At 46.6% G+C, this 22,433-nt stretch overlaps 1 protein-coding gene across 1 annotated transcript in view; it reads right to left on the bottom strand.

Annotated features, from left to right (window-relative positions):
- Positions 1 to 1,595: 1,595 nt before the first annotated feature.
- The window catches only part of PLEK2 (pleckstrin 2), a 36,239-nt gene continuing 15,401 nt past the window's right edge, over positions 1,596 to 22,433 (bottom strand). Inside the window, exons 3-9 of the mRNA XM_038765930.1 lie at positions 22,064 to 22,245; positions 20,356 to 20,447; positions 16,254 to 16,441; positions 14,190 to 14,294; positions 10,820 to 10,903; positions 7,269 to 7,347; positions 1,596 to 2,120 (exon numbers count right to left, since the gene is read on the bottom strand). Coding sequence (XP_038621858.1) covers positions 1,993 to 2,120; positions 7,269 to 7,347; positions 10,820 to 10,903; positions 14,190 to 14,294; positions 16,254 to 16,441; positions 20,356 to 20,447; positions 22,064 to 22,245 — 858 coding nt within the window. The 3' untranslated portion in view covers positions 1,596 to 1,992. The remainder of the gene's footprint in view (positions 2,121 to 7,268; positions 7,348 to 10,819; positions 10,904 to 14,189; positions 14,295 to 16,253; positions 16,442 to 20,355; positions 20,448 to 22,063; positions 22,246 to 22,433) is intronic.

Raw genomic sequence — 22,433 nt, 5'->3', positions numbered from 1 at the left:
GAACAGTGCTTTGCACACAGTAAGCGCTTAACAAATACCAACATTATTATTATTTCGGAGGAGGCAGGCGGGAGAGCTCATCCTCAAAGACTCCTTTAACTCCTCATTGTCCCTTTCTCCCCCTCCTCCGCCCTGGAATTGGCCGGGCTTTGGTGGATTGCCGGCATGCCGAGAGGTTTCCCTTAATGTCCAGGTGTGCTTCGTTGTAGAAAGCTGTAATTCCCCCCTGCTGTTCTGTGAGGATTGGGCTGATTCATTCATTCAATCGTATTTATTGAGCGCTTACTGTGTGCAGAGCACTGTACTAAGCACTTGGGAAGTACATGGGCACACACGTCAGTACTACCATGATGCTGCTTTTCATTATGCAATTTGAATATAATGTTGTCGGAGAAATAGGGAACGTTACTGCCCACACACCTCTAAGGAACGCAAACTAGTATCCCCCAAAATAATTTGGGTACATGCAAGCAGCATCAATTAAATAATAATAATAATAATAATGGTATTAAGTGCTATGTGCAAAGCCCTGTAATTAAAGCCAGGTGTACTAAAACACAATTTCTTCTTCACATGAGTTTTTTTTTTTAAGACCACCATCACCCCGTGTTCTAGGAGACCTGGTGGACGTGGCCCTTCACACTTGAAGACTTTCAAGTCCTTTCCAAGCACTTAGTACAGTGTTCTGCACACAGTAAGCGCTCAATAAATACGATTGAATGAAAGACTCCATCAGGGGTAGGACTGAAACAGCCACGGTGGGCTCTGTAGTTGTAACGCAACCATCCTTTGTGATCTTATTAGTTTATTTTCCAGGGCCAATCTCTGTGTCACTGAGTCTCCATGAAATGCTTATAAGCATGAGTGTGGTATGTTTGTGTTTCATCATTCTCAGATTTACAAGCTTATCTTTAAACCAGGTTTCAGGCACCTGCGCTCATGGTGAAGTAACTCTGAGGTTGCTATTGTCTAGAATGTTATTTTTTCCTGTTGAGCGCTGCTAAGGTTAGAGTGCTACGCACAAAAAAACTCCCAAGCTATGTACAAAATCATTTATTCCAATAATATATCCGACATGGGTGAGGAGATAGACAAAAGATATCAGCTTCTGGTCTCCTTGAAGAGAAACGGTGGCTTGTTTTTTCCTTAATGGTATTTTTTGAGTGCTTTCTATGTGCCGGGCACTGTCCAAGCTAATCAGTCCCTGTCCCTCATCAAGTTCACAGCCTTAATCCCCAATTTACAGATGAGGTAACTGAGGCACAGAGAAGTGAAGTGACTTCGGACTCCCGGGCCATGCTGCTTCTCTATTAGGCCTTGCTTTGATGCCCTCTTACACAGCTAACTGAGCTGTTGGGAGCATCATGCTTTAGTATAGATTGGGCTAAATAAAATTCTGCCCTAAGAGAATAAGCCGGATGGTGTAGCGGTTAGAGCCTGGGCGTCAGAAGGGATTCTAATCCCATCTCCAAGGCCTGCTGTGTGACCTCGGGCCAGTCACTTCTCTGTGCCTCAGTTGCCTCATCTGTAAAAACGGGGATCAAGACTGTGAGCCCCACGTGGGACAACCCTGATTACCTTGTATCTGCCCCAGTTTGGCACATCGTCAGCGCTTAACAAATACGGTATTATAAAAGCAAGAGGACTCATCTGTAACCGAAAGGCATAAGAGAGGATACAGAAGTTGGGGTGATTCTTGTCTTCGTGAGTAGGTCACCTGAGGAATTTTGGGGAGTGAAGCAAAATCCCAACCCATCCTGCCCACTGGTGAGGTTACAGTTTCCAACTATTTGCTACCAAAGAGGTGGACAAATCCCCTCGTCCAAGGGGAAGAAGCAAAATGGGAACAAAGAGCAAACTCAGTGCAGAGCACTTGGCGGGTTAATCGCCTCGTTAGGGGCTTCCAGGGATGGTGAAGCCAACCATCCGAGTTTTCTAGTCTGGAAAGGCCAATCCATACCCCTTCCCGTTAGGACCATCTTCTTCCGGGGCTTACGTTAACCTCTTGATGGCTTCGATCCACTCAGTCCGCTCCGCCTTGCTGCTGGCCTGGATGTAATAGTGAACGTCATTCTTGGTGATCACTTTGAAGAGATTGCCTTGCACGTTCCCTTTGACCCCTGGGGAAAGAAGTCACCCGGTGAGCCGATTGTCGGACGAGAGTTTGCTCCCTTAATCCCGGTCCTCGGCCGAAAATGAGATTAGGAGCAAATGGGGGGAGCTGGTTCTCTCAAAATCTTCTCAGTCTTTACTGAAATCGGCACTACTTACTGATTAAAAGTACCTACTGACAGCTGCTACTGACTGGGTTCCTGACAATCGTATTTATTGAGCGCTTACTGTGTGCAGAGCACTGGACTAAGCGCTTGGGAAAAGTTGGCAACATATAGAGACGGTCGCTATGCAACAACGGGCTCACGGTCTAGAAGGGGGAGACAGACAACAAAACAAAACACGCGGACGGGTGTCATCAGAATAAATAGAAATAAAGCAAGATGCACATCATTAACAAAATAAATAGAACAGTAACAGAAGCAGGAACTCTGGAGAGCCCAACAGGGAAAAAATCCCGGCAGCTGTGGTCCGGACTGGGAATTTACACTTCTTCCGGGAGCACGGAAAGGGTAACGGAGGTGGATAGCTCAGGGAATCACCGGCACACCAGTCCAGCTGCTCTTCCATTTGAAGAGGATACAGGGGTATTGGGGGAATGTGACAGAAGGAAGGAGGTGAGGGATAAGGAATATATGTGAAGGGCTGGAGAAATGTGTGTAAAAAGAGAAGTTTACACCATTCGGGTGAAATGTAAGCCTACGGGCTCAGTTTCCTAAAAAAAGAAAAAAAGAAAAAGTAGAAAATCCCAGATTTAAAGGCGTAGGTTAAGTGTTTCTGAAAATATTCTTGGACAGAGAAGCGGCATAGCCTAGTGGCAAGAGCCCGGGCTTGAGAGTCAGAGGTCATGGGTTCTAATCCTGGCTCCGCCACTTGTCTGCTGTGTGACCTGGGGCAAGGCGCTTCACTTCTCTGTGCCTCTGTTCCCTCATCTGTAAAAATGGGGATTAAGACTGTGAGCCCCACGTGGGACAACGTGATTACCTTGTATCTACCCCAGCTTGGCACATAGTAAGCGCTTAACAAATACCATAATTATTATTATCCATCCCAGTGCTCAGTATAGTGTCTGGCACAAAGTAAGCGCTTAACAAATACCATAATTATTATTACTATCTCTTCCATTCCCCTTCTTGACAAAGGGCAACGGCAAGAGGGCATAATAATAATAACAATAATAATAATAATAATAATAATGGCATTTATTACACACTTACTGTTCTAAGCGCTGGGGAGGTTACAAGGTGATCAGATTGTCCCACGGGGGGCTCACAGTCAGTCCCCATTTTTTACAGATGAGGTAACTGAGGCACAGAGAAGTGAGCGTGGCTTAGTGGAAAGAACCCAGGCTTTGGAGTCAGAGGTCATGGGTTCAAATCCCAGCTCCGCCACTTGTCCGCTGTGTGACTTTGGGCATGCCACTTAACTTCTCTGTGCCTCAGTTCCCTCATCTGGAAAATGAGGATGAAGACTGTGAGCCCCAAGTGGGACAACCTGATCACCTTGTAACCTCCCCAGTGCTTAGAACAGTGCTTGGCACATAGTAAGCGCTTAATAAATGCCATTAAAAAAAAGTGACTTGCCCAAAGTCACACAGCTAATAGAGGAGCCGGGACTTGAACCCATGACTTCTGACTCCAAAGCCCATTCTCTTTCCACTGAGCCATGCTGCTTCTCAGCTTGGCTCAGTGGTGAGAATCAAGAGCAAGAACAAGAGTCGAATCATGGCATCCCACTGAAGACCCCAGAATGATGGAATATTAAGTTTTTATACGGGCAGAAATAGCAAATTATAAGGGACGGGGTATCCTCGTGACTTATTCTTACAAGGAGGACGCAGAGCCCTCTCAATCACTCCTCCCCGCTTAACCTGCTAATTCTGCAGCACCCTCCCGCCCACCACTGGGCTGACACATAAAAAGAAAAATAATAATAAAAAATAATGATGGCATTTATTAAGCGCTTACTATGTGCAAGGCACTGTTCTAAGCGCTGGGGAGGTTACAAGGGGATCAAGTGGTCCCAAGGGGGCTCACCGTCTTAATCCCCGTTTTACAGATGAGGTAACTGAGGCCCAGAGAAGTGAAGTGACCTGCCCAAAGTCACACAGCTGACAAGTGGCGGAGCCGGGATTTGAACCCATGACCTCTGACTCCAAAGTCCGGGCTCTTTCCATTGAGCCACGCTGCTTCCCTGCAAGTAGTGGATAGAGCATGGCCCGCGAGTCAAGAGGACCTGGATTCTAATCCCAGCTCTGCCCCTTGCCTGCTGTGTGACCTTGGGCAAGTCACTCCGCTTCTCTGTGCTTCGGTTACCTCGTCTGCAAAATGGGGTTGAAGACTGGGGGCTGTGTCATATTCGATTATCTTCTATCTACTCCGGCACTTAGTATAGCGCCTGGAATATAGCAAGCGTTTAATAAATGCCATGGTTATTATCACCCCGATTCTGAAATAGCAGTCCTCATGAACTTGGCTTGGTTTGCAGGCTGAAAAGCAAGTGGAGAGGCATTACTCTATTTATTTATTTTACTTGTCCATATCTATTCTATTTATTTTATTTTGTTAGTATGTTTGGTTTTGTTCTCTGTCTCCCCCTTTTAGACTGTGAGCCCACTGTTGGGTAGGGACTGTCTCTATATGTTGCCAATTTGTACTTCCCAAGCGCTTAGTACAGTGCTCTGCACATCGTAAGCACTCAATAAATGCGATTGATGATGATGATGATGATGAAGGGAGTGAGTGACAGGGGGCTGGGGCCCTGGAGGCGTGCTAGCCTACATTTCCAGCCTTCACAGGGCTTAACTCAGGAGCAAATGGCACAGGCTGAGGCCTCTGCCCCTAGACCCCGGACCCCCGGCCTGGTCCTGGAATAGGAGCAGCGGATGAGGGCTTCGTTGGGAGTCAGGAAGGTCAGAGATTTGGGGAAGCACCTGCGCTCTAATTTTGATTTTTGGAATTGATACTTCCATACTTCATGCTGCTGCCTGGATTATCTTTGTCCAGAAACGCTCTGGGGATATTACTCCCCTCCTCAAAAATCTCCAGTGGCTACCAATCAATCTGCGCATCAGGCAGAAACTCCTCACCCTGGGCTTCAAGGCTGTCCATCACCTTGCCTCCTCCTACCTCACCTCCCTTCTCTCCTTCTCCAGCCCAGCCCGCACCCTCCGCTCCTCCGCCGCTAATCTCCTCACCGTACCTCGTTCTCGCCTGTCCCGCCATCGACCCCCGGCCCACGTCCTCCCCCGGGCCTGGAATGCCCTCCCTCTGCCCATCCGCCAAGCTCGCTCTCTTCCTCCCTTCAAGGCCCTACTGAGAGCTCACCTCCTCCAGGAGGCCTTCCCAGACTGAGCCCCTTCCTTCCTCTCCCCCTCGTCCCCCTCTCCATCCCCCCCATTTTTCCTCCTTCCCTTCCCCACAGCACCTGTATATATGTTTGTACATATTTATTACTCTATTTATTTTACTTGTACATATCTATTCTATTTATTTTATTTTGTTAGTATGTTTGGTTTTGTTCTCTGTCTTCCCCTTTTAGACTGTGAGCCCACTGTTGGGTAGGGACTGTCTCTATATGTTGCCAATTTGTACTTCCCAAGCGCTTAGTCCAGTGCTCTGCACATAGTAAGCACTCAATAAATATGATTGATGATGATGATGATGATGAGGTGAGGGGAGGGAGGAGGTGACCATGTCGGGTGACCCAGGGGAGAGCAGGTTTTGGGACAAGTCCGGGCTTCAGGCTCAGACCCCAGGCATGGAGTTGGAACCCATAGCATATGGCCCTGGGAGACAGAAGGTCATGGGTGGCTCTGCCACATGTCTGCTGTGTGACCTTGGGCAAGTCAATTCACTTCTCTGGGCCTCAGTTACCTCATCTATAAAAGGGGGATTGAGACTGTGAGCCCCACATGGGCCAGGGACTGTGTCCAACCGATTTGCTTGTATCACCCCCACCTTAGTATCATTATCATCATCGTCATCAATCATATTTATTGAGCGCTTACTGTGTGCAGAGCACTGTACTAAGCGCTTGGGAAGTACAAATTGGCAACACATAGAGACAGTCCCTACCCAACAGTGGGCTCACAGTCTAAAAGGGGGAGACAGAGAACAAAACCAAACATACTAACAAAATAAAATAGCATAGGTATGTACAAGTAAAATAAATAGAGTAATAAATATGTACAAACATATATACATATATACTATATATATTAGTACAAATAAAATAGAATAGGTATGTACAAGTAAAATAAATAACTAAATAAATAGAGTAGTAAATATGTACAAACATATATACATATATACTATATATATTAGTACAAATAAAATAGAATAGGTATGTACAAGTAAAATAAATAAATAAATAAATAGAGTAATAAATATGTACAAATGTATATACATATATACTATATATATTAGTACAAATAAAATAGAATAGGTATGTACAAGTAAAATAAATAAATAAATAAATAGAGTAATAAATATGTACAAACATATATACATATATACTATACATATTAGTACAAATAAAATAGAATAGGTATGTACAAGTAAAATAAATAAATAAATAGAGTAATAAATATGTACAAACGTATATACATATATACTATATATATTAGTACAAATAAAATAGAATAGGTATGTACAAGTAAAATAAATAGAGTAATAAATATGTACAAACATATACATATATACTGTATATATTAGTACAAATAAAATAGAATAGGTATGTACAAGTAAAATCAATCAATAAATAAATAGAGTAATAAATATGTACAAACGTATATACATATATACTATATATATTAGTACAAATAAAATAGAATAGGTATGTACAAGTAAAATAAATAAATAAATAAATAGAGTAATAAATATGTACAAACATATATACTATATATATTAGTACAAATAAAATAGAATAGGTATGTACAAGTAAAATAAATAAATAAATAGAGTAATAAATATGTACAAACATATATACTATATATTTTAGTACAACGCCTGGCACATAGTAAGCACTGAACAAATACCACAATTTATTATTATTATCATCATGAAGACCTCTAAGCCAAAGTGGAATCAATTCCGAACCTGTGGCTCCTACTCCTGTGAAGCAATCTGGAGAAAAAGGTGAACTTTGTCTCTTACCCGTGGGAACTCCATTATCTTCCAGAGCGGACACGAGGGAGCCGCGGAGAGAAAATCCTCCCACTGGCCTGTTCTCTTCCTGAATGCACAGAGGAACAGATGAACAGATACAAGTTCAGCGTGGCTCAGTGGAAAGAGCCCGGGCTTTGGAGTCAGAGGTCATGGGTTCGAATTCCGACTCCGCCACATGTCTGCTGTGTGATCTTGGGCCAGTCACTTAACTTCTCTGGGCCCCAGTTCCCTCACCTGTAAAATGGGGATTAAGACTGTGAGCCCCACGTGGGACAACCTGATCACCCTGTGTCCTCCCCAGCGCTTAGAACAGTGCTTTGCACATAGTAAGCGCTGAACAAATGCCAATTTAAAAAAAAAATAAGGCCATTTCCAGGCCAAGGCGGAAAGATTGAGAACCGGTAGAATCCGTTGGTGAAGAACAAAGAATTCTGCTCCCAACCCGCAACAATCTAGCTAACAAAAGAAATCAGATTTCTGATGTTAACAGTAAGAGCCGAGTGCATGAACTCAGCAATTCCATGGGGCTAATATGTGCGTTCAATTATTTATCTGGACCACTCTAGATAATAATAATAATAACAACAGTAATAACAGTAATAATTGTGGTACGTGTTAAGTGCATACTTTTTAGTAAGCCCTGGATTGAATACAAGATCATCAGTCCCTGTGTCGGGGGGGGGGGAGAACAGGAATTGAATCCCCATTTTGCAGATGAGGAAACTGAGGCAAAGAGAAGTTGTGATCACGCACTAAGCAAGTGGCAGAGGGATTAGAACCCAGATCCTCTGACTCCCCAGACTGTGCCCTTAGCTGTCAGTGTTTTTATGTCTGTCTCCCCAAGTTGACTGTAAGCTCCTATGGGCTGGGAACATGTCGTTTCTGATTATCCTGTATCTGAGAAGCGGCGTGGCTCAGTGGAAAGAGCCCGGGCTTTGGAGTCAGAGGCCATGGGTTCAAATCCCGGCTCCACCAATTAGCTGTGTGACTTTGGGCAAGTCACTTAATTTCTCCGTGCCTCAGTTACCTCATCTGTAAAATGGGGATTAAGACTGTGAGCCCCCCGTGGGACAACCTGATCAGCTTGTAACCTCCCCAGTGCTTAGAACACTGCTTTGCACATAGTAAGCGCTTAATAAATGCTATCATTATTATTATTATTATTATTATTATTACCCAGTATCCAGTATTTTCTAGACTGTGAGCCCGTTGTTAGGTAGGGACCGTCTCTATGTGTTGCCAACTTGTACTTCCCAAGTGCTTACAAGTGGCAACATATAGAGACAGTCCCTACCCAACAGTGGGCTCACAGTCTAAAAGGGGGAGACAGAGAACAAAACCAAACATATATCCATATATACAGGTGCTGTGGGGAAGGGAAGGAGGTAAGGCGGGGGGGGATGGAGAGGGGAAGGAGGGGGAGAGGAAGGAGGGGGCTCAATTTGTTAAAGATTTACTATGTGCTAAGCATCATGCTAGGCCCTGGGTATTCATTCATTCATTCAATCATATTTATTAAGCGCCTACTGTGTGCAGAGCACCGTACTTGGCGTAACATATAGAGACGGTCCCTACCCAACAGCGGGCTCACAGTCTAGAAGGGGGAGACAGACAACAAAACATATCAACAAAATAAAATAGAATAAATATTTATGTGCAGCTGTGTTTATATGGTATTCCCGGGATGCAAAAATTTAGGAAATGGAGGCAGCAGGGGTTTATAATTCATTTGTTCTCAAAATTGGACGGGAATGAGAGGAGGGCAACGGGGGATAACTGAGGGGTCCTGTGGCTTCCAGAGAAAGTTCTGGGGGTTTTTAGGAGCAGGTTGGAGTACAACCAAGAAACAGCGTGGCGTAGTGGAAAGAGCCCGGGCTTGGGAATCAGAGGAAGGGGGTTCTAATCCCACTTCTGCCACTTGTCTGTTGTGTGACCATGGGCAATTCACTTCACTTCTCTGTACCTCAGTCACCTCAGCTGTAAAATGGGCATTAAAACTGGGAGTCCTGTGTGTGCTTGGACTGCGTCCAACCTGGTTATTCATTCATTCAATCATACTTCCTGAGTGTTTACTGCGTGCAAAACATCGCACTAAAAGGCTTGGCAGAATACAATATAACACTAAACAGATGCATTCCCTGCCCACAACGAGCTTACAGTCTTGTATCTACCCCGGTGCTTAGCACAGATACCTTGTACCTAGTAAGCACTTAATACGTACCATTAAAAAAAAACAGACCCCCCCCCAAAAAAATACAGTAAAAAAATCTTAAATAAAATAAATGCATTTGGGATGCTCTGAATTTGAGAAGCAGCATGGTCTAGTGTGCCTGGGACTCAGAAGGCCTGGGTTCTAATCCTGCCTCTGTCATTAGTCTGCTGTATGACCTTGGGTAAGGCACTTTACTTCTCTGGGCTTCAGTTCCCTCATCTATAAAATGGGGATTAAGATTGTGAGCCCCATGTGGGACACGGACCGTCTCCAACTTGCTTATCTTGTGCTTACCCCAGTATTTAATACATAGTAAAGCACTTTCATTCATTCATTCAATCGTATTTATTGAGCGCTTACTGTTGTGCAGAGCACTGGACTAAGCGCTTGGGAAGTACAAATTGGCAACATGTAGAGACGGTCCCTACCCAACAGCGGGCTCACAGTCTAGAAGGGGGACTTGGCACATAGTAAGCCCTTAACAAATACCATTAAAAAAAATTAAGCTCATAAAATAGACTTGGACCCTAGATAATATAGAAGGTCTTAGACCCCTCCAAATGGCTAGTAAATGACCATCATATTCTGCAGTAGTCGGTTTTTATGGTATTTGTTAAGCACTTACTATGTGCCCGGCACTGTTTCTAAGCGGTGCTGTAGTTATGAGATAATCATCATCATCATCAATCGTATTTATTGAGCGCTTACTGTGTGCAGAGCACTGTACTAAGCGCTTGGGAAGTACAAGTTGGACACAGTCCCTGTACCTTGGAGGACTCAGAGTCTTAATTCCCATTTTACAGATGAGGTAACTGAGGCACAAAGAAGTGAAACGATTTGCCCAGGGTCCTACAGCGGACAAGTGGCGGAGCTGGGATTAGAACCCAGGTCCATCTGACTCACTAGGCCATGCTGCATTCATTCATTCATTCATTCAGTGGTATTTATTGAGCGCTTACTGTGTGCAGAGCACTGTACTAAGCGCTTGGGAAGTATAAGTCAGTCCAGGGCCATGTATATATGTATACATGTAAACATATGTATACCTGTATATATGCATATATGTTTGTACATATTTATTACTCTATTTATTTATTTTACTTGTACATAGCTATTCTATTTATTTTATTTTGTTAGTATGTTTGGTTTTGTTCTCTGTCTCCCCCTTTTAGACTGTGAGCCCACTGTTCGGTAGGGACCGTCTCTATATGTTGCCAATTTGTACTTCCCAAGCGCTTAGTACAGTGCTCTGCACATAGTAAGCGCTCAATAAATACGATTGATGATGATGATGAGGGTGACAGCTTAACAGCAAGAGAAATCTCACCTTTGAAGGGTTGTAGTAGTGCAGGAAAGCAGGCTCACTCCTCAGTACAAAGCGCCTCACCTTCCAATTCTTCCTCTTGTGTCCCTGAAACAGAGAGAAGACCAAATTTTCTTGTTTTTCAGTATAATGCTTCCTGCTGCCCTCAGATCCTGCCAGCTTCCTACTGTTACTGCTCAAGGACGAGTCTCTTTGGGAGACACAATCAATCAACCCCGCGGCCTGCAGGCAAAATATCAAGGCCGTCCCCCAAATCTTTCCCCAGAAGAAGCCTCGGTCGGTGAAACGGCACCAGAGAAACCAGGCAGTGCCTGAACAGCGAGATCTGGAGAGGACTGGCACTGTGTAGAATAATTCATAATTATAATGGTGGCATTTGTTAAGCGCTTACTATGTGCCGGGCACTGTTCTAAGCACGGGAGCAGATTCAAGATATTCGGGTTGGACGCAGTCCCTGTCCCCACAGTCTTAATCCCCATTTTACGGATGAGGGAAATGAGGCCGGGGGAAGTGAAGTGACTCGCCTAAGGCCACAGAGCAGGCAAGTGGAGGAGTGGGATTAGAACCCAGGACATTCCAACTTCCAGGCCCGTGCTCTATCCAACTTTTACTTCCAAGCTAGCTCTCTTCCTCCCTTCAAGGCCCTACTGAGAGCTCACCTCCTCCAGGAGGCCTTCCCAGACTGAGCCCCCTGCTTCCTCTCCCCCTCGTCCCCCTCTCCATCCCCTCCATCTTACCTCCTTCCCTGCCCCACAGCACCTGTATATATGTATATATGTTTGTACATATTTATTACTCTATTTATTTTACTTGTACATATCTATTCTATCTATTTTATTTTGTTAATATGTTTGGTTTTGTTCTCTGTCTCCCCCTTCTAGACTGTGAGCCCACTGTTGGGTAGGGACCGTCTCTGTATGTTGCCAACTTGTACTTCCCAAGCGCTTAGTCCAGTGCTCTGCACACAGTAAGCGCTCAATAAATACGATTGATTGATTGATTCCCAAGCGCTTAGTCCAGTGCTCTGCACACAGTAAGCGCTCAATAAATACGATTGAATGAATGAATGAATCCACTAGGCAGCAGCCCGGTCTGAGGGGAAGCACGGGAGGCTGGAAGCCTTCAGGTGTTTCTACCAGATGCTTCCTGAGCAACAATTTTCATGATAACAGTCAATCAATCAATCACTCAATCAATGGAATAGCGTCCAGTGTACTAAGCACTTGGGAGAGCACAATATAAGAGTTGGTGGGCAAGTTCATTCATTCATTCATTCATTCAATCGTATTTATTGAGCGCTTACTGTGTGCAGAGCACCGTACTAAGCGCTTGGGAAGTACAAGTCGGCAACATATAGAGACGGTCCCGACCCAACCCTGCCCACAAGGAGTTTACGGTCTAGAGAACATCTGTCTGTGTGTCTTTATGCCCAGAGAAGCTGCCCAGGTTGAATTTTTCCCATTTTTCCTCAGGGAAGGAGGAAGGCGGAACTCAGCTTCGCCTTGGGCGTGTTCACGTGTGGATAGCTAGGAGCCCTGGGACTAAAAAATTCACGTGGGATTCATGCATTCATTCCATCGTATTTATTGAGCGCTTACTGTGTGCACAGCACCGTACTAAGCGCTTGGGAAGTCCAAGTTGGCAACATATAGAGACGGTCCCTACCCAACAGCGGGCTCACAGTCTAGAAGTGTCACTGCCCGACTCCACTTACTTCCTTCGGTCAATTAGTGGCTTTTATTGAACCCATACCACTGTACTAAACACTTGGGAGAGTGCCTCTAGTTACCCCTCTCTTCTCCCATCCTCTTCACTGAGCGACACTGCGAATCTGCCCCACGTTGGACAGAATCACCGCTTGCCGCTGTGCTTTGGGTGGGTTGCTTCTCTTCTCTGGGCCTCGTCTGTAAAATGGGGATTAAGGCTGTGAGCTCTACGTGGGACGGGGGCCGCTTAGAACAGTGCCTGGCACGTAGCAGGTGCTTAATAAATGTCATCATTATTATTATTAGCAGGTGGGCAGCTGGGAGCTCTAGGCTAGGCAGCTGCCACCAAGGAGCAAGTGGGTCAGGGAAAGGGCTGCCAGAGTCGACTAGTCCACGGACTACGACAATGGGGAGGTGGCAAGGGCCTGCAGGGCTGGTGAAGACCAAAGTAAATAGTGCTTTCTGATGATAATAATAATAATGGTAATTAATAATAGCTTTATTAATCGCTTACTAAGTGCCAGGCACTGTACTGAGCACTGGGGTAGATGCAAGTTAATCAGGTTGGACACAGTCCCTGTCCCACGCGGGGTTCACCCTCTTATCCCCCTTTAATAATAATGATAATAATAATAATGTTGGCATTTGTTAAGCGCTTACTATGTGCAGAGCACTGTTCTAAGCGCTTGGGGGGATACAAGGTGATCAGGTTGTCCCATGTGGGGCTCACAGTCTTAATCCCCATTTTACAGATGAGGTAACTGAGGCTCAGAGAAGTTAAGTGACTTGCCCAAGGTCACACAGCAGACATGTGGCGGAGCCAGGATTCGAACCCATGACCTCTGACTCCAAAGCCCGTGCTCCTTCCATCTTTTATAGATGAGATAACCGAGGCCCGGAGAAGTTAAGCGACTTGCCCAAGGTCACACAGCAGACACGTGACAGGGCCAAGATTAGAACGCCGGTCCTTCTGACTCCGAGGCACATGCTCTATCCACTTAGTGTTCATCAACTCCTTCAGGGCAGGGATCCTACCTACCAAATTATTGCACTGTACTGTCCCCAGCCCTTAGTACAGAGTGCTTTGCACTTAGTAAGCGCTTAATAAATGCCATCATCATCATTATTATTATTCTGCACACAGTAAGCGCTCAGTAAGTACCCATGGATCGACTGAACTTGTTTTCCAGCGTGGCTCAGTGGAAAGAGCCCGGGCTTTGGAGTCAGAGGTCATGGGTTCAAATCCCGACTCCGCCACTCGTCAGCTGTGTGACTTGGGGCAAGTCACTTCACTTCTCTGTGCCTCAGTTACCTCATCTGCAAAATGGGGATTAAGACTGTGAGTCCCACGTGGGACAACCTGATCACCTTGGATCCCCCCAGCGCTTAGAGCAGTGCTTTGCACATAGTAAGCGCTTAAAAAACACCATTATTATTTTGCTTTGGCTGAAATTACAGTCTCTCTCTTGAGCCAATCCTGTCACTACCCAGCCCTGCTCCAGGCAAAGCCAGGGCCCTACCTTTCTAACGATTCCCTCTCTCCCTCCCTCGGGAGGCAGGAGGAATCCTTTTGGAAGACACAAATAAACGCCGGGGATTGCAAAGTCACCTGAAATATTTTATTTATCTTGTTTCCGCCCGGCTCGGACCTCCCTGAGGTTCCATACCTGCTTGGCTAAATATCCCTGCTTAATTATGGTGCCACTGAGTTCAACGGTGTTGAGGTCGACATCCTCCTTCGGGCTAATCATCTTCTTCTTGTAGCTTTCAGCCTATGCGGGAGAAATGAAACAAACTGTAAGAGAGGCCCAACCCAAGGCTCTGGGCAGTGAGGAAATCAGGCTGTTGCATCCAATTCAGTTTGATCGGATTTACTGAGCGCTTATTGTGCGCCAAGCATTGTACTAATGTTTGGTTTTGTTCTCTGTCTCCCCCTTTTAGACTGTGAGCCCACTGTTGGGTAGGGACTGTCTCTATATGTTGCCAATTTGTACTTCCCAAGCGCTTAGTACAGTGCTCTGCACATAGTCAGCGCTCAATAAATACGATTGATGATGATGATGCTAGGGAGAGTACAACGATAAACAGACACATTCCCAGCCCACAGTTAGCGAAATCCAAAGCTTTTGAAGCAGGGAAGCAGCGTGGCTCAGTGGAAAGAGCCCGGGCTTTGGAGTCAGAGGTCATGGGTTCAAATCCCGGCTCCGCCAATTGTCAGCTGGGTGACTTCGGGCAAGTCACTTCTCTGGGCCTCAGTTGCCTCATCTGGAAAATGGGGATTAAGATTGTGAGCCCCCCGTGGGCCAACCTGATCACCTTGTAACCTCCCCAGCACTTAGAACAGTGCTTTGCCCATAGTAAGCGCTTGATAAATGCCATCATTATTATTATTTATTCATTCATTCATTCGATGATATTTATTGAGCGCTTACTGTGTGCAGAGCACTGTACTAAGCGCTTGGAAAGTACAGTACAATAATAAAGACATTCCCTGCCCGCAATGGGTTTACAGTCTTGGCGGTGGGGGGAGACAGACATCAGAACAAGGAGACAGGCATCAATATAAATAGAATTATAGGTGCTGTGGGGAGGGGAAGAGGGGAAAGAGCAAAACGAGCGAATCAAGGTGAAGCAGAAGGGAGGGGGAGCTGAGGAGAAGGGGGACCAAAGATCCAAGGGGTAGAAAAGAGAGCAGAGGCAGGTGGGAGCCCATAAAGGGAGCTAGAGGCAGATGGAGGCAAGCAAGTCAGGTTGGGCAGGGAGTGGAGGGAGGGGTGTCATCGGAATGGGATGACCGACAGCTGTAAAGGAAGAGGGGGCCCGAACAAATGAGGTTGGGAAGTCATTCTAGGTGAGGGGAGGAAGCTGTCAGGATGCTCCCTCCCCCACTCAGCTCTCTGGATGGCTGCGCCGTCCCCTCAGACGACGGCCGAGTTATTTTCTGGGAGATTCCCCATGGGAGGACGGATCCGGAGCTTGGCTGAGGCAGTTCACTGTCCGGGAATCTCAGAAGGCCGGGATCGTGGGCTGCCCGTGGCCTCAACCTAAGTAACTGCCCAGTCTCTCGTGGTTCCCACTCTGGGACTCAATAGTAGAACAACAATAATGGACTTGTTAATATGTTTTGTTGTCTGTCTCCCCCTTCTAGACTGTGAGCCCACTGTTGGGTAGGGACCGTCTCTATATGTTGCCAACTTGTACTTCCCAAGTGCTTAGTACAGTGCTCTGCACACAGTAAGCGCTCAATAAATACGATTGAGTGAGTGAGTGACTCATCATCATTCCGTTTTCATGGTTAATAATTGGTCTCTGTTTCAGCTGTGGAGATTGGAGGTATATCAGGCCAAGACCGTGGACCATCGTAAATCAGCTGTCTCTCTTCTCTCACTACACCCCGGCTCACACTCTGCAATCCCTCTAGACTTTCTTACCGTGTCTCGTTCTGAACTTCCCCGCTTACAACCCTTGGATTATACACTTCTTCCCGCCTGTTGCACCCTCCCTCCTTCAAACCTGCCAAGCCTCATTTCTCCCCATTTTCAAATCCCTTTTGGAAGCCCAACTCATTTTTGTTGTCTGTCTCGCCCTTTGCTGGGTAAGGAGGTGCCAGGGGCATCAGGTTCTGGTGGCCACCTCCACCCCAGGCCTTGGGCGGTTTGGGCGGGTCTCCCTCCCCCAAACCCCATCCCGCCCTCCGCCCCCCAACCCGGCCAGCCGGGCAGGCCGCTTACGAAGGTATATAGGGCCGTGGAGTCGTCGAGGAATTGGTCGGCCAGGTCCCCGGAGCGGACGGCCTCGCTGCTGCGGGCCCCAACGGGCTGGACGAAGTTCTCGCTCATCAGCATCGAAGCCAGGGTGACGGCCTCCAGCCGGCTGGCCACAAACTGCCCGGAGATGAGCCAGTCCACCAGGGCAGAGCCTGCGGAAGACGGGGCCTGCTCAGCCGGCGGAGAGGTCCCAACCGGGGCCGGCTTCCCCAGGAGAGAGGCCTCGGCAACACCTATCAGGAGCGGGGACTCAAAGGCCCGGCCGGCCTTAAAGGCCCTTTAAGGCCCTACTGAGAGCTCACCTCCTCCAGGAGGCCTTCCCAGACTGAGCCCCTTCCTTCCTCTCCCCCTCGTCCCCCTCTCCATCCCCCACATCTTACCTCCTTCCCTTCCCCACAGCACCTGTATATATGTATATATGTTTGTACAGATTTATTACTCTATTTATTTGACTTGTACATATCTATTCTATTTATTTTATTTTGTTAGTATGTTTGGTTTTGTTCTCTGTCTCCCCCTTTTAGACTGTGAGCCCACTGCTGGGTAGGGACTGTCTCTATATGTTACCAACTTGTGCTTCCCAAGCGCTCAGTACAGTGCTCTGCACACAGTAAGCGCTCAATAAATACGATTGATTGATTGAGTGATTGATTAAGTGGCCTAATGGCTACAGCACAGGCTTGGAAGTCAGAAAGACCTGGGCTCTAATCCCATCTCCACCACTTGTCTGCTGTGTCACCTTGGTCAAGTCACTTCACTTCTCTAGGCCTCAGTTCCCTCATCTGTAAAATGGGGATGAAGACCGTGAGCCCTATGTGGGACAGAGACCGTGTCCGACCCAATTACCTTTTTATTCATTCATTCATTCAAATTTATTCAATTCATTCAAAGTACGAAGCGCTTGAGAAGTACAAGTTGGCAACTTGTTTATTCATTCATTCATTCATTCATTCATTCAATGGTATTTATTGAGCGCTTACTGTGTGCACAGCACTGTACTAAGCACTTGGGAAGTACAAGTTGGCAGCTTGTTTATTCATTCACTAATTCATTCATTCAATGGTATTTATTGAGTGCTTACTGTGTGCACAGCACTGTACTAAGCGCTTGGAAAATACAAGTTGGCAACATCTAGAGACGATCCCTACCCAACAGCGGGCTCACAGGCTAGAAGGGGGAGACAGACAACAGAACAAAACATATTAAGAAAATAAAAATCGTATTTATTGAGCATTTACTGTTTGCACAGCACTACCCCAACGCTTAGATTGGTGCCTGGCAAATAGTAAGTGCTTAACAAATACCGCAATTATTATTAATAATAGTAGTAGTAGTAGTAATAATAATTAGTAAAAATAATAATTATGGTGTTTGTTAAGTGCTTACTATGTGGCAGGCACTGTGCTAAGCAGTGGGGTGGATAGCAGTAGAGAAGCAGCGTGGCTCAGTGGAAAGAGCCTGGGCTTGGGAGTCAGAGGTCGTGGGTTCCAATCCTGCCTCTGCCACTTGTCAGCTGTGTGACTTTGGGCAAGTCACTCCACTTCTCTGTGCCTCAGTTCCCTCATCTGTCAAATGGGGATTAAGACTGTGAGCCCCCCATGGGACAACCTGATCACCTTGTGTCCTCCCCAGTGCTTAGAACAGTGCTTTGCACATAGTAAGTGCTTAACAAATGCTATTATTATTATATTATTATTGTCAGCTGTGTGACTTTGGGCAGGTCACTTCTCAGTGCCTCAGTACCTCATCTGTAAAATGGGGATGAAGACTGTGAGCCCCATGTGGGACCATCTGATCACCTTGTATCCCCCCCAGCACTTAGAACAGTGCTTCACACATAGTAAGCGCTTAACAAATACCATTATTATTATTATTATTATTATTATTATTATTATTTTTACTTGTTATTATTATCCCAGGCTGATAGGGCCAGCATAGGAGAGTGTGCGTACTCTCCCAAGAACTTATTACAGTGCCCTGCCCACAATAAGTGCTCAGTAAGTACCTTCGATTGATTGATTGCTCAAAGCTCCACCATTCTCAGGGACAAACAGCTGTCTGCCCCTCCCATCAGACAGACATTCATTCATTCATTCAATCATATTTATTGAGCGCTTACTGTGTGCAGAGCACTGTACTAAGCGCTTGGGAAGTACAGGTTGGCAACATATAGAGACGGTCCCTACCCAACAATGGGCTCACAGTCTAGAAGGGGGAGACAGACAACAAAACAAAACATGCGGACAGGTGTCAAGTCGTCAGAATAAATAGAAATAAAGCCAGATGCACATCATTAACAAAATAATAAAGGAGACGGACAGCCTGCCAGCAAGTCGAAAGGCGCCTAGGTGTCAAGAGACCCTGAGTCTAATCTCAGCTGCGCTGGATGACCTTGGGAAAGTCGCTTACCTTCTCTGTGCCTCAGTTTCCTCATCTGTAAAATAAGGATGAAACACCGGTTCTCCCTCTCCCTTAGAGTATGAGTCCCACGTCGGACTGGGACTGAGTCTGAGCCCAATGTTGGGTAGGGACTGTCTCTATAGGTTGCCAATTTGTACTTCCCAAGCGCTTAGTACAGTGCTCTGCACATAGTAAGCACTCAATAAATACAATTGACGATGAGTCTGATCAATCAATCAATCAATCAATGGTATCTGTTGAGGGTGTACTCTGTGCAGAATACTGTACTAATAGATTTGGTGGACACGATTCTTGCCCGCCAGAAATTTACAATATTATGTGTGATTTACAAATCTAGTCTCGTCTATCTTGTATCTGTCCCAGAGCTTGGCACATAATAAGTGCTTCAATTCCACAGGTAAATCACCTACATTAGTTGTCCGGGACAGCACATGAGTAATCAATTCCTAGAAGCAGAGAGGCCTAGGGGAAAGAGCTGGGGCCTGCCAGTCATAAGACCTGAGTTCTAATTCCAGCTCCACCATTAGCCTGCTAGGTGACCTTGGGCAAGTCATTTAACTTCTCTGGCCCTGGGTTTTCTCACCTGTCAAATGGGGATTAAACGCATGCTCTCCCTCCCTCTGAGCCTGTGAGACATGGATTGCGGAGTCCACCCTTTATTCTTTTTTTACGGTAACTGTTAAGCGCTCACTATGTGCCAGGCGCTGTTCTAAGCACCAGGGTGGATACAAGGTAATCAGGTCAGACACAGTCCATGTCCCACATGGGGATCACAGCTTTAATCCCCATTTTACAGACGAGGTAACTGAGTCCCAGAGAAGTGACTTGCCCAAGGTCACACAGCAGACAAGTGGTAGAGCGGAGTTTATGGGTCATGAGATTATGGGATTATGGTCATGGGTTTGAATCCCACCTCCCCCACATGTCTGCTGTGTGACCTTGGGCAAGTCACTTCACTTCTCTGGGCCTCAGTTCCCTCATCTGGAAAATGGGGATTAAGACTGTGAGCCCCATGTGGAACAACCTCATCTCCTTGTATTCCCCCCCCAGCGCTTAGAACAGTGCTTTGCACATAGTAAGTGCTTAAATACCAACATTATTATTATTATTATTATTAGAACGCACGCCCTTCTGATTCCCAGGCTCTATCCATTAGAGCCTCCCTACTTGGTAATCAATCAATTAATCAACGATATTTCTGGAGCACTTACCACGTGCAGAGCACTGTCCTAAGCATTTGGGAGAGTACAACACAGTGGGTAGACACGTTCCTTGCCTACCAGGAGCTTACAGTCTAGAGGACGAGCTTACGGTCTCAAGAATCTTGTACCTTCCACAGTGTTGGGCACACAGTAAGAGCTTAATCAATCAATCATATTTATTGAGCACTTACTGTGTGCAGAGCACTGTACTAAGCGCTTGGGAAGTACAAGTTGGCAACTTATAATAAATAAATAATAAATATTATTATAATTATTATTATTCTCCAAGGCAGCCACAAGCATCCATCGCCCATTGGAGACTCAGCCTCCCAGGAACGTCCCCCTGGAAGTTCCCAGTCCGCTCTCCTGAACTTCGGTCACGGTGGATTGCTGCTTCCCAGCCCCCCTCGGTCCTCCAGCCCCCCAAAACCATGCCGGCGTACCTGTGAAAGTTTTCTTATAGGTGCTGCCTTGCTCCATGTTGGGGGCCGGCCGGATACGGCTGTTGCCATCGTGCATTTGTTTCGCTATGAGGCTGGGAACCAAACAGAAAGGAATTAGAGTCACTACAAGGAAGACCTGAGGTGGGGCAAGAGGAAGAGGGGAGGATTCTCATTTCGCCACTTCCCACAGCCTTCCTTCCTTCCCTTTCATCATCATCAATCGTATTTATTGAGCGCTTACTATGTGCAGAGCACTGTACTAAGCGCTTGGGAAGTACAAATTGGCAACATCTAGAGACAGTCCCTACCCAACAGTGGGCTCACAGTCTAAAAGGGGGAGACAGAGAACAAAACCAAACATCCTAAGAAAATAAAATAAATAGAATAGATATGTACAAGTAAAATAAATAGAGTAATAAATATGTACAAACATATATACATATATACATTTCTTCGTTTCCGTTCTACCAGAGTTCAGGGGAAGAGACGACAGGCTCCCCGGCTTGGAGGACTTGGGCCCGGGAGCCGCGGCATCAGAAGAGGCTTGATGCCTACTGGTAGGGCTGCAGTTAGGGAGCGAGGCGGGAAAAAGGGAGGAAGCATGGGTCTGTGTTAGCCCAGGCATTCAGTACAGTGCTCTGCACACAGTATAAGCGCTCAGTGGATGCCACCAACTGAAGGTTAGCTCGCAAAGCAACGCGGCTTAGCGGATAGAGCGCGGGCCTGACAGTCAGAAGGACCTGGGTTGTAATCCCAGCTCCACCGCACGTCTACTGTGTGACCTTGGGCGAGTCACTTCACTTCTCTGAGCCTCAGTCACCTCATCCGTAAAATGGGGATGACAGCGTGAGCCCCACGTGGGACATGGACCGTGTCCAATCTGATTAACTTGCATTTACCGCAGGGCTTTGAACAGTGCTAGGCACATAGAAAGCACTTAACTGGTACCATTATTATTGTTATCAGAGCAGAAATGGGGCGGAAAGACATCTGTGCTGATCCAGGCCAGGGCAAACAATCAATCAATCAATCAATCAATCGTATTTATTGAGCGCTTACTGTGTGCAGAGCACTGTACTAAGCGCTTGGGAAGTACAAGTTGGCAACATATAGAGATAGTCCCTACCCAACAGTGGGCTCACAGTCTAAAAGGGGGCAGAGGGGCCCGGCCTAGTTCACATCATCATCATCATCATCAAAAGTATTTATTGAGCGCTTACTATGTGCAGAGCACTGTACTAAGCGCTTGGGAAGTACAAATTGGCAACAAATAGAGACAGTCCCTACCCGACAGTGGGCTCACAGTCTAAAAGGGGGAGACAGAGAACAAAACCAAACATACTAACAAAATAAAATAAATAGAATAGATATGTACAAATAAAATAAATAAATAAATAGAGTAAAAAATATGTACAAACGTATATACATATATACAGGTGCTGTGGGGAAGGGAAGGAGGTAAGATGGGGGGATGGAGAGGGGGGCGAGGGGGAGAGGAAGGAAGGGGCTCAGTCTGGGAAGGTCTCCTGGAGGAGGTGAGCTCTCAGCAGGGCCTTGAAGGGAGGAAGAGAGCTAGCTTGGCGGATGGGCAGAGGGAGGGCATTCCAGGCCCGGGGGATGACGTGTGGCCGGATGCCAGCCTTCCCTGGCATGCCAACCTGTGAAGACAGAACTCACTGCCCTTATGGAGGGAAGGTTCCTCACTCACTTCAGGCTGATGTTGGCGGGAAGCTTGAAGGAGTTTTTCAGGACGTGGAGTTGCCGGATCTTGCCGGGCTGGCCGGCGTGAATGGCCCCGGTGATTTCAAAGGCCCAGGCGTCCCGCTCTTCTCGAGAACAGGCCTCCAGGAAATAGTCCGTGGACGTCTTGGTCCTCAGCTTAATGACGAGCTGTGGGGAGAGGTAGGCTTTGTTCACCGGGAGAGACGGGCCGTCACCTCGGGATCCCACAGAGGCTCGGAGCCAGCCTGGGTGTTGCTTGGGCTGAGGAGAAACTCTCCAGGGGTCAAAACAGTGAGGGCTCTGCTCCCCACCCCCCAAGACCCCCTAATCCCCAGCTGTCACAGGAGCAGAGCCGG

Source organism: Tachyglossus aculeatus, chromosome 23, assembly GCF_015852505.1.
Source record: "Tachyglossus aculeatus isolate mTacAcu1 chromosome 23, mTacAcu1.pri, whole genome shotgun sequence".
Lineage (NCBI taxonomy): Eukaryota > Metazoa > Chordata > Mammalia > Monotremata > Tachyglossidae > Tachyglossus > Tachyglossus aculeatus.
This window is presented reverse-complemented; position numbering and strand designations above follow the sequence as displayed.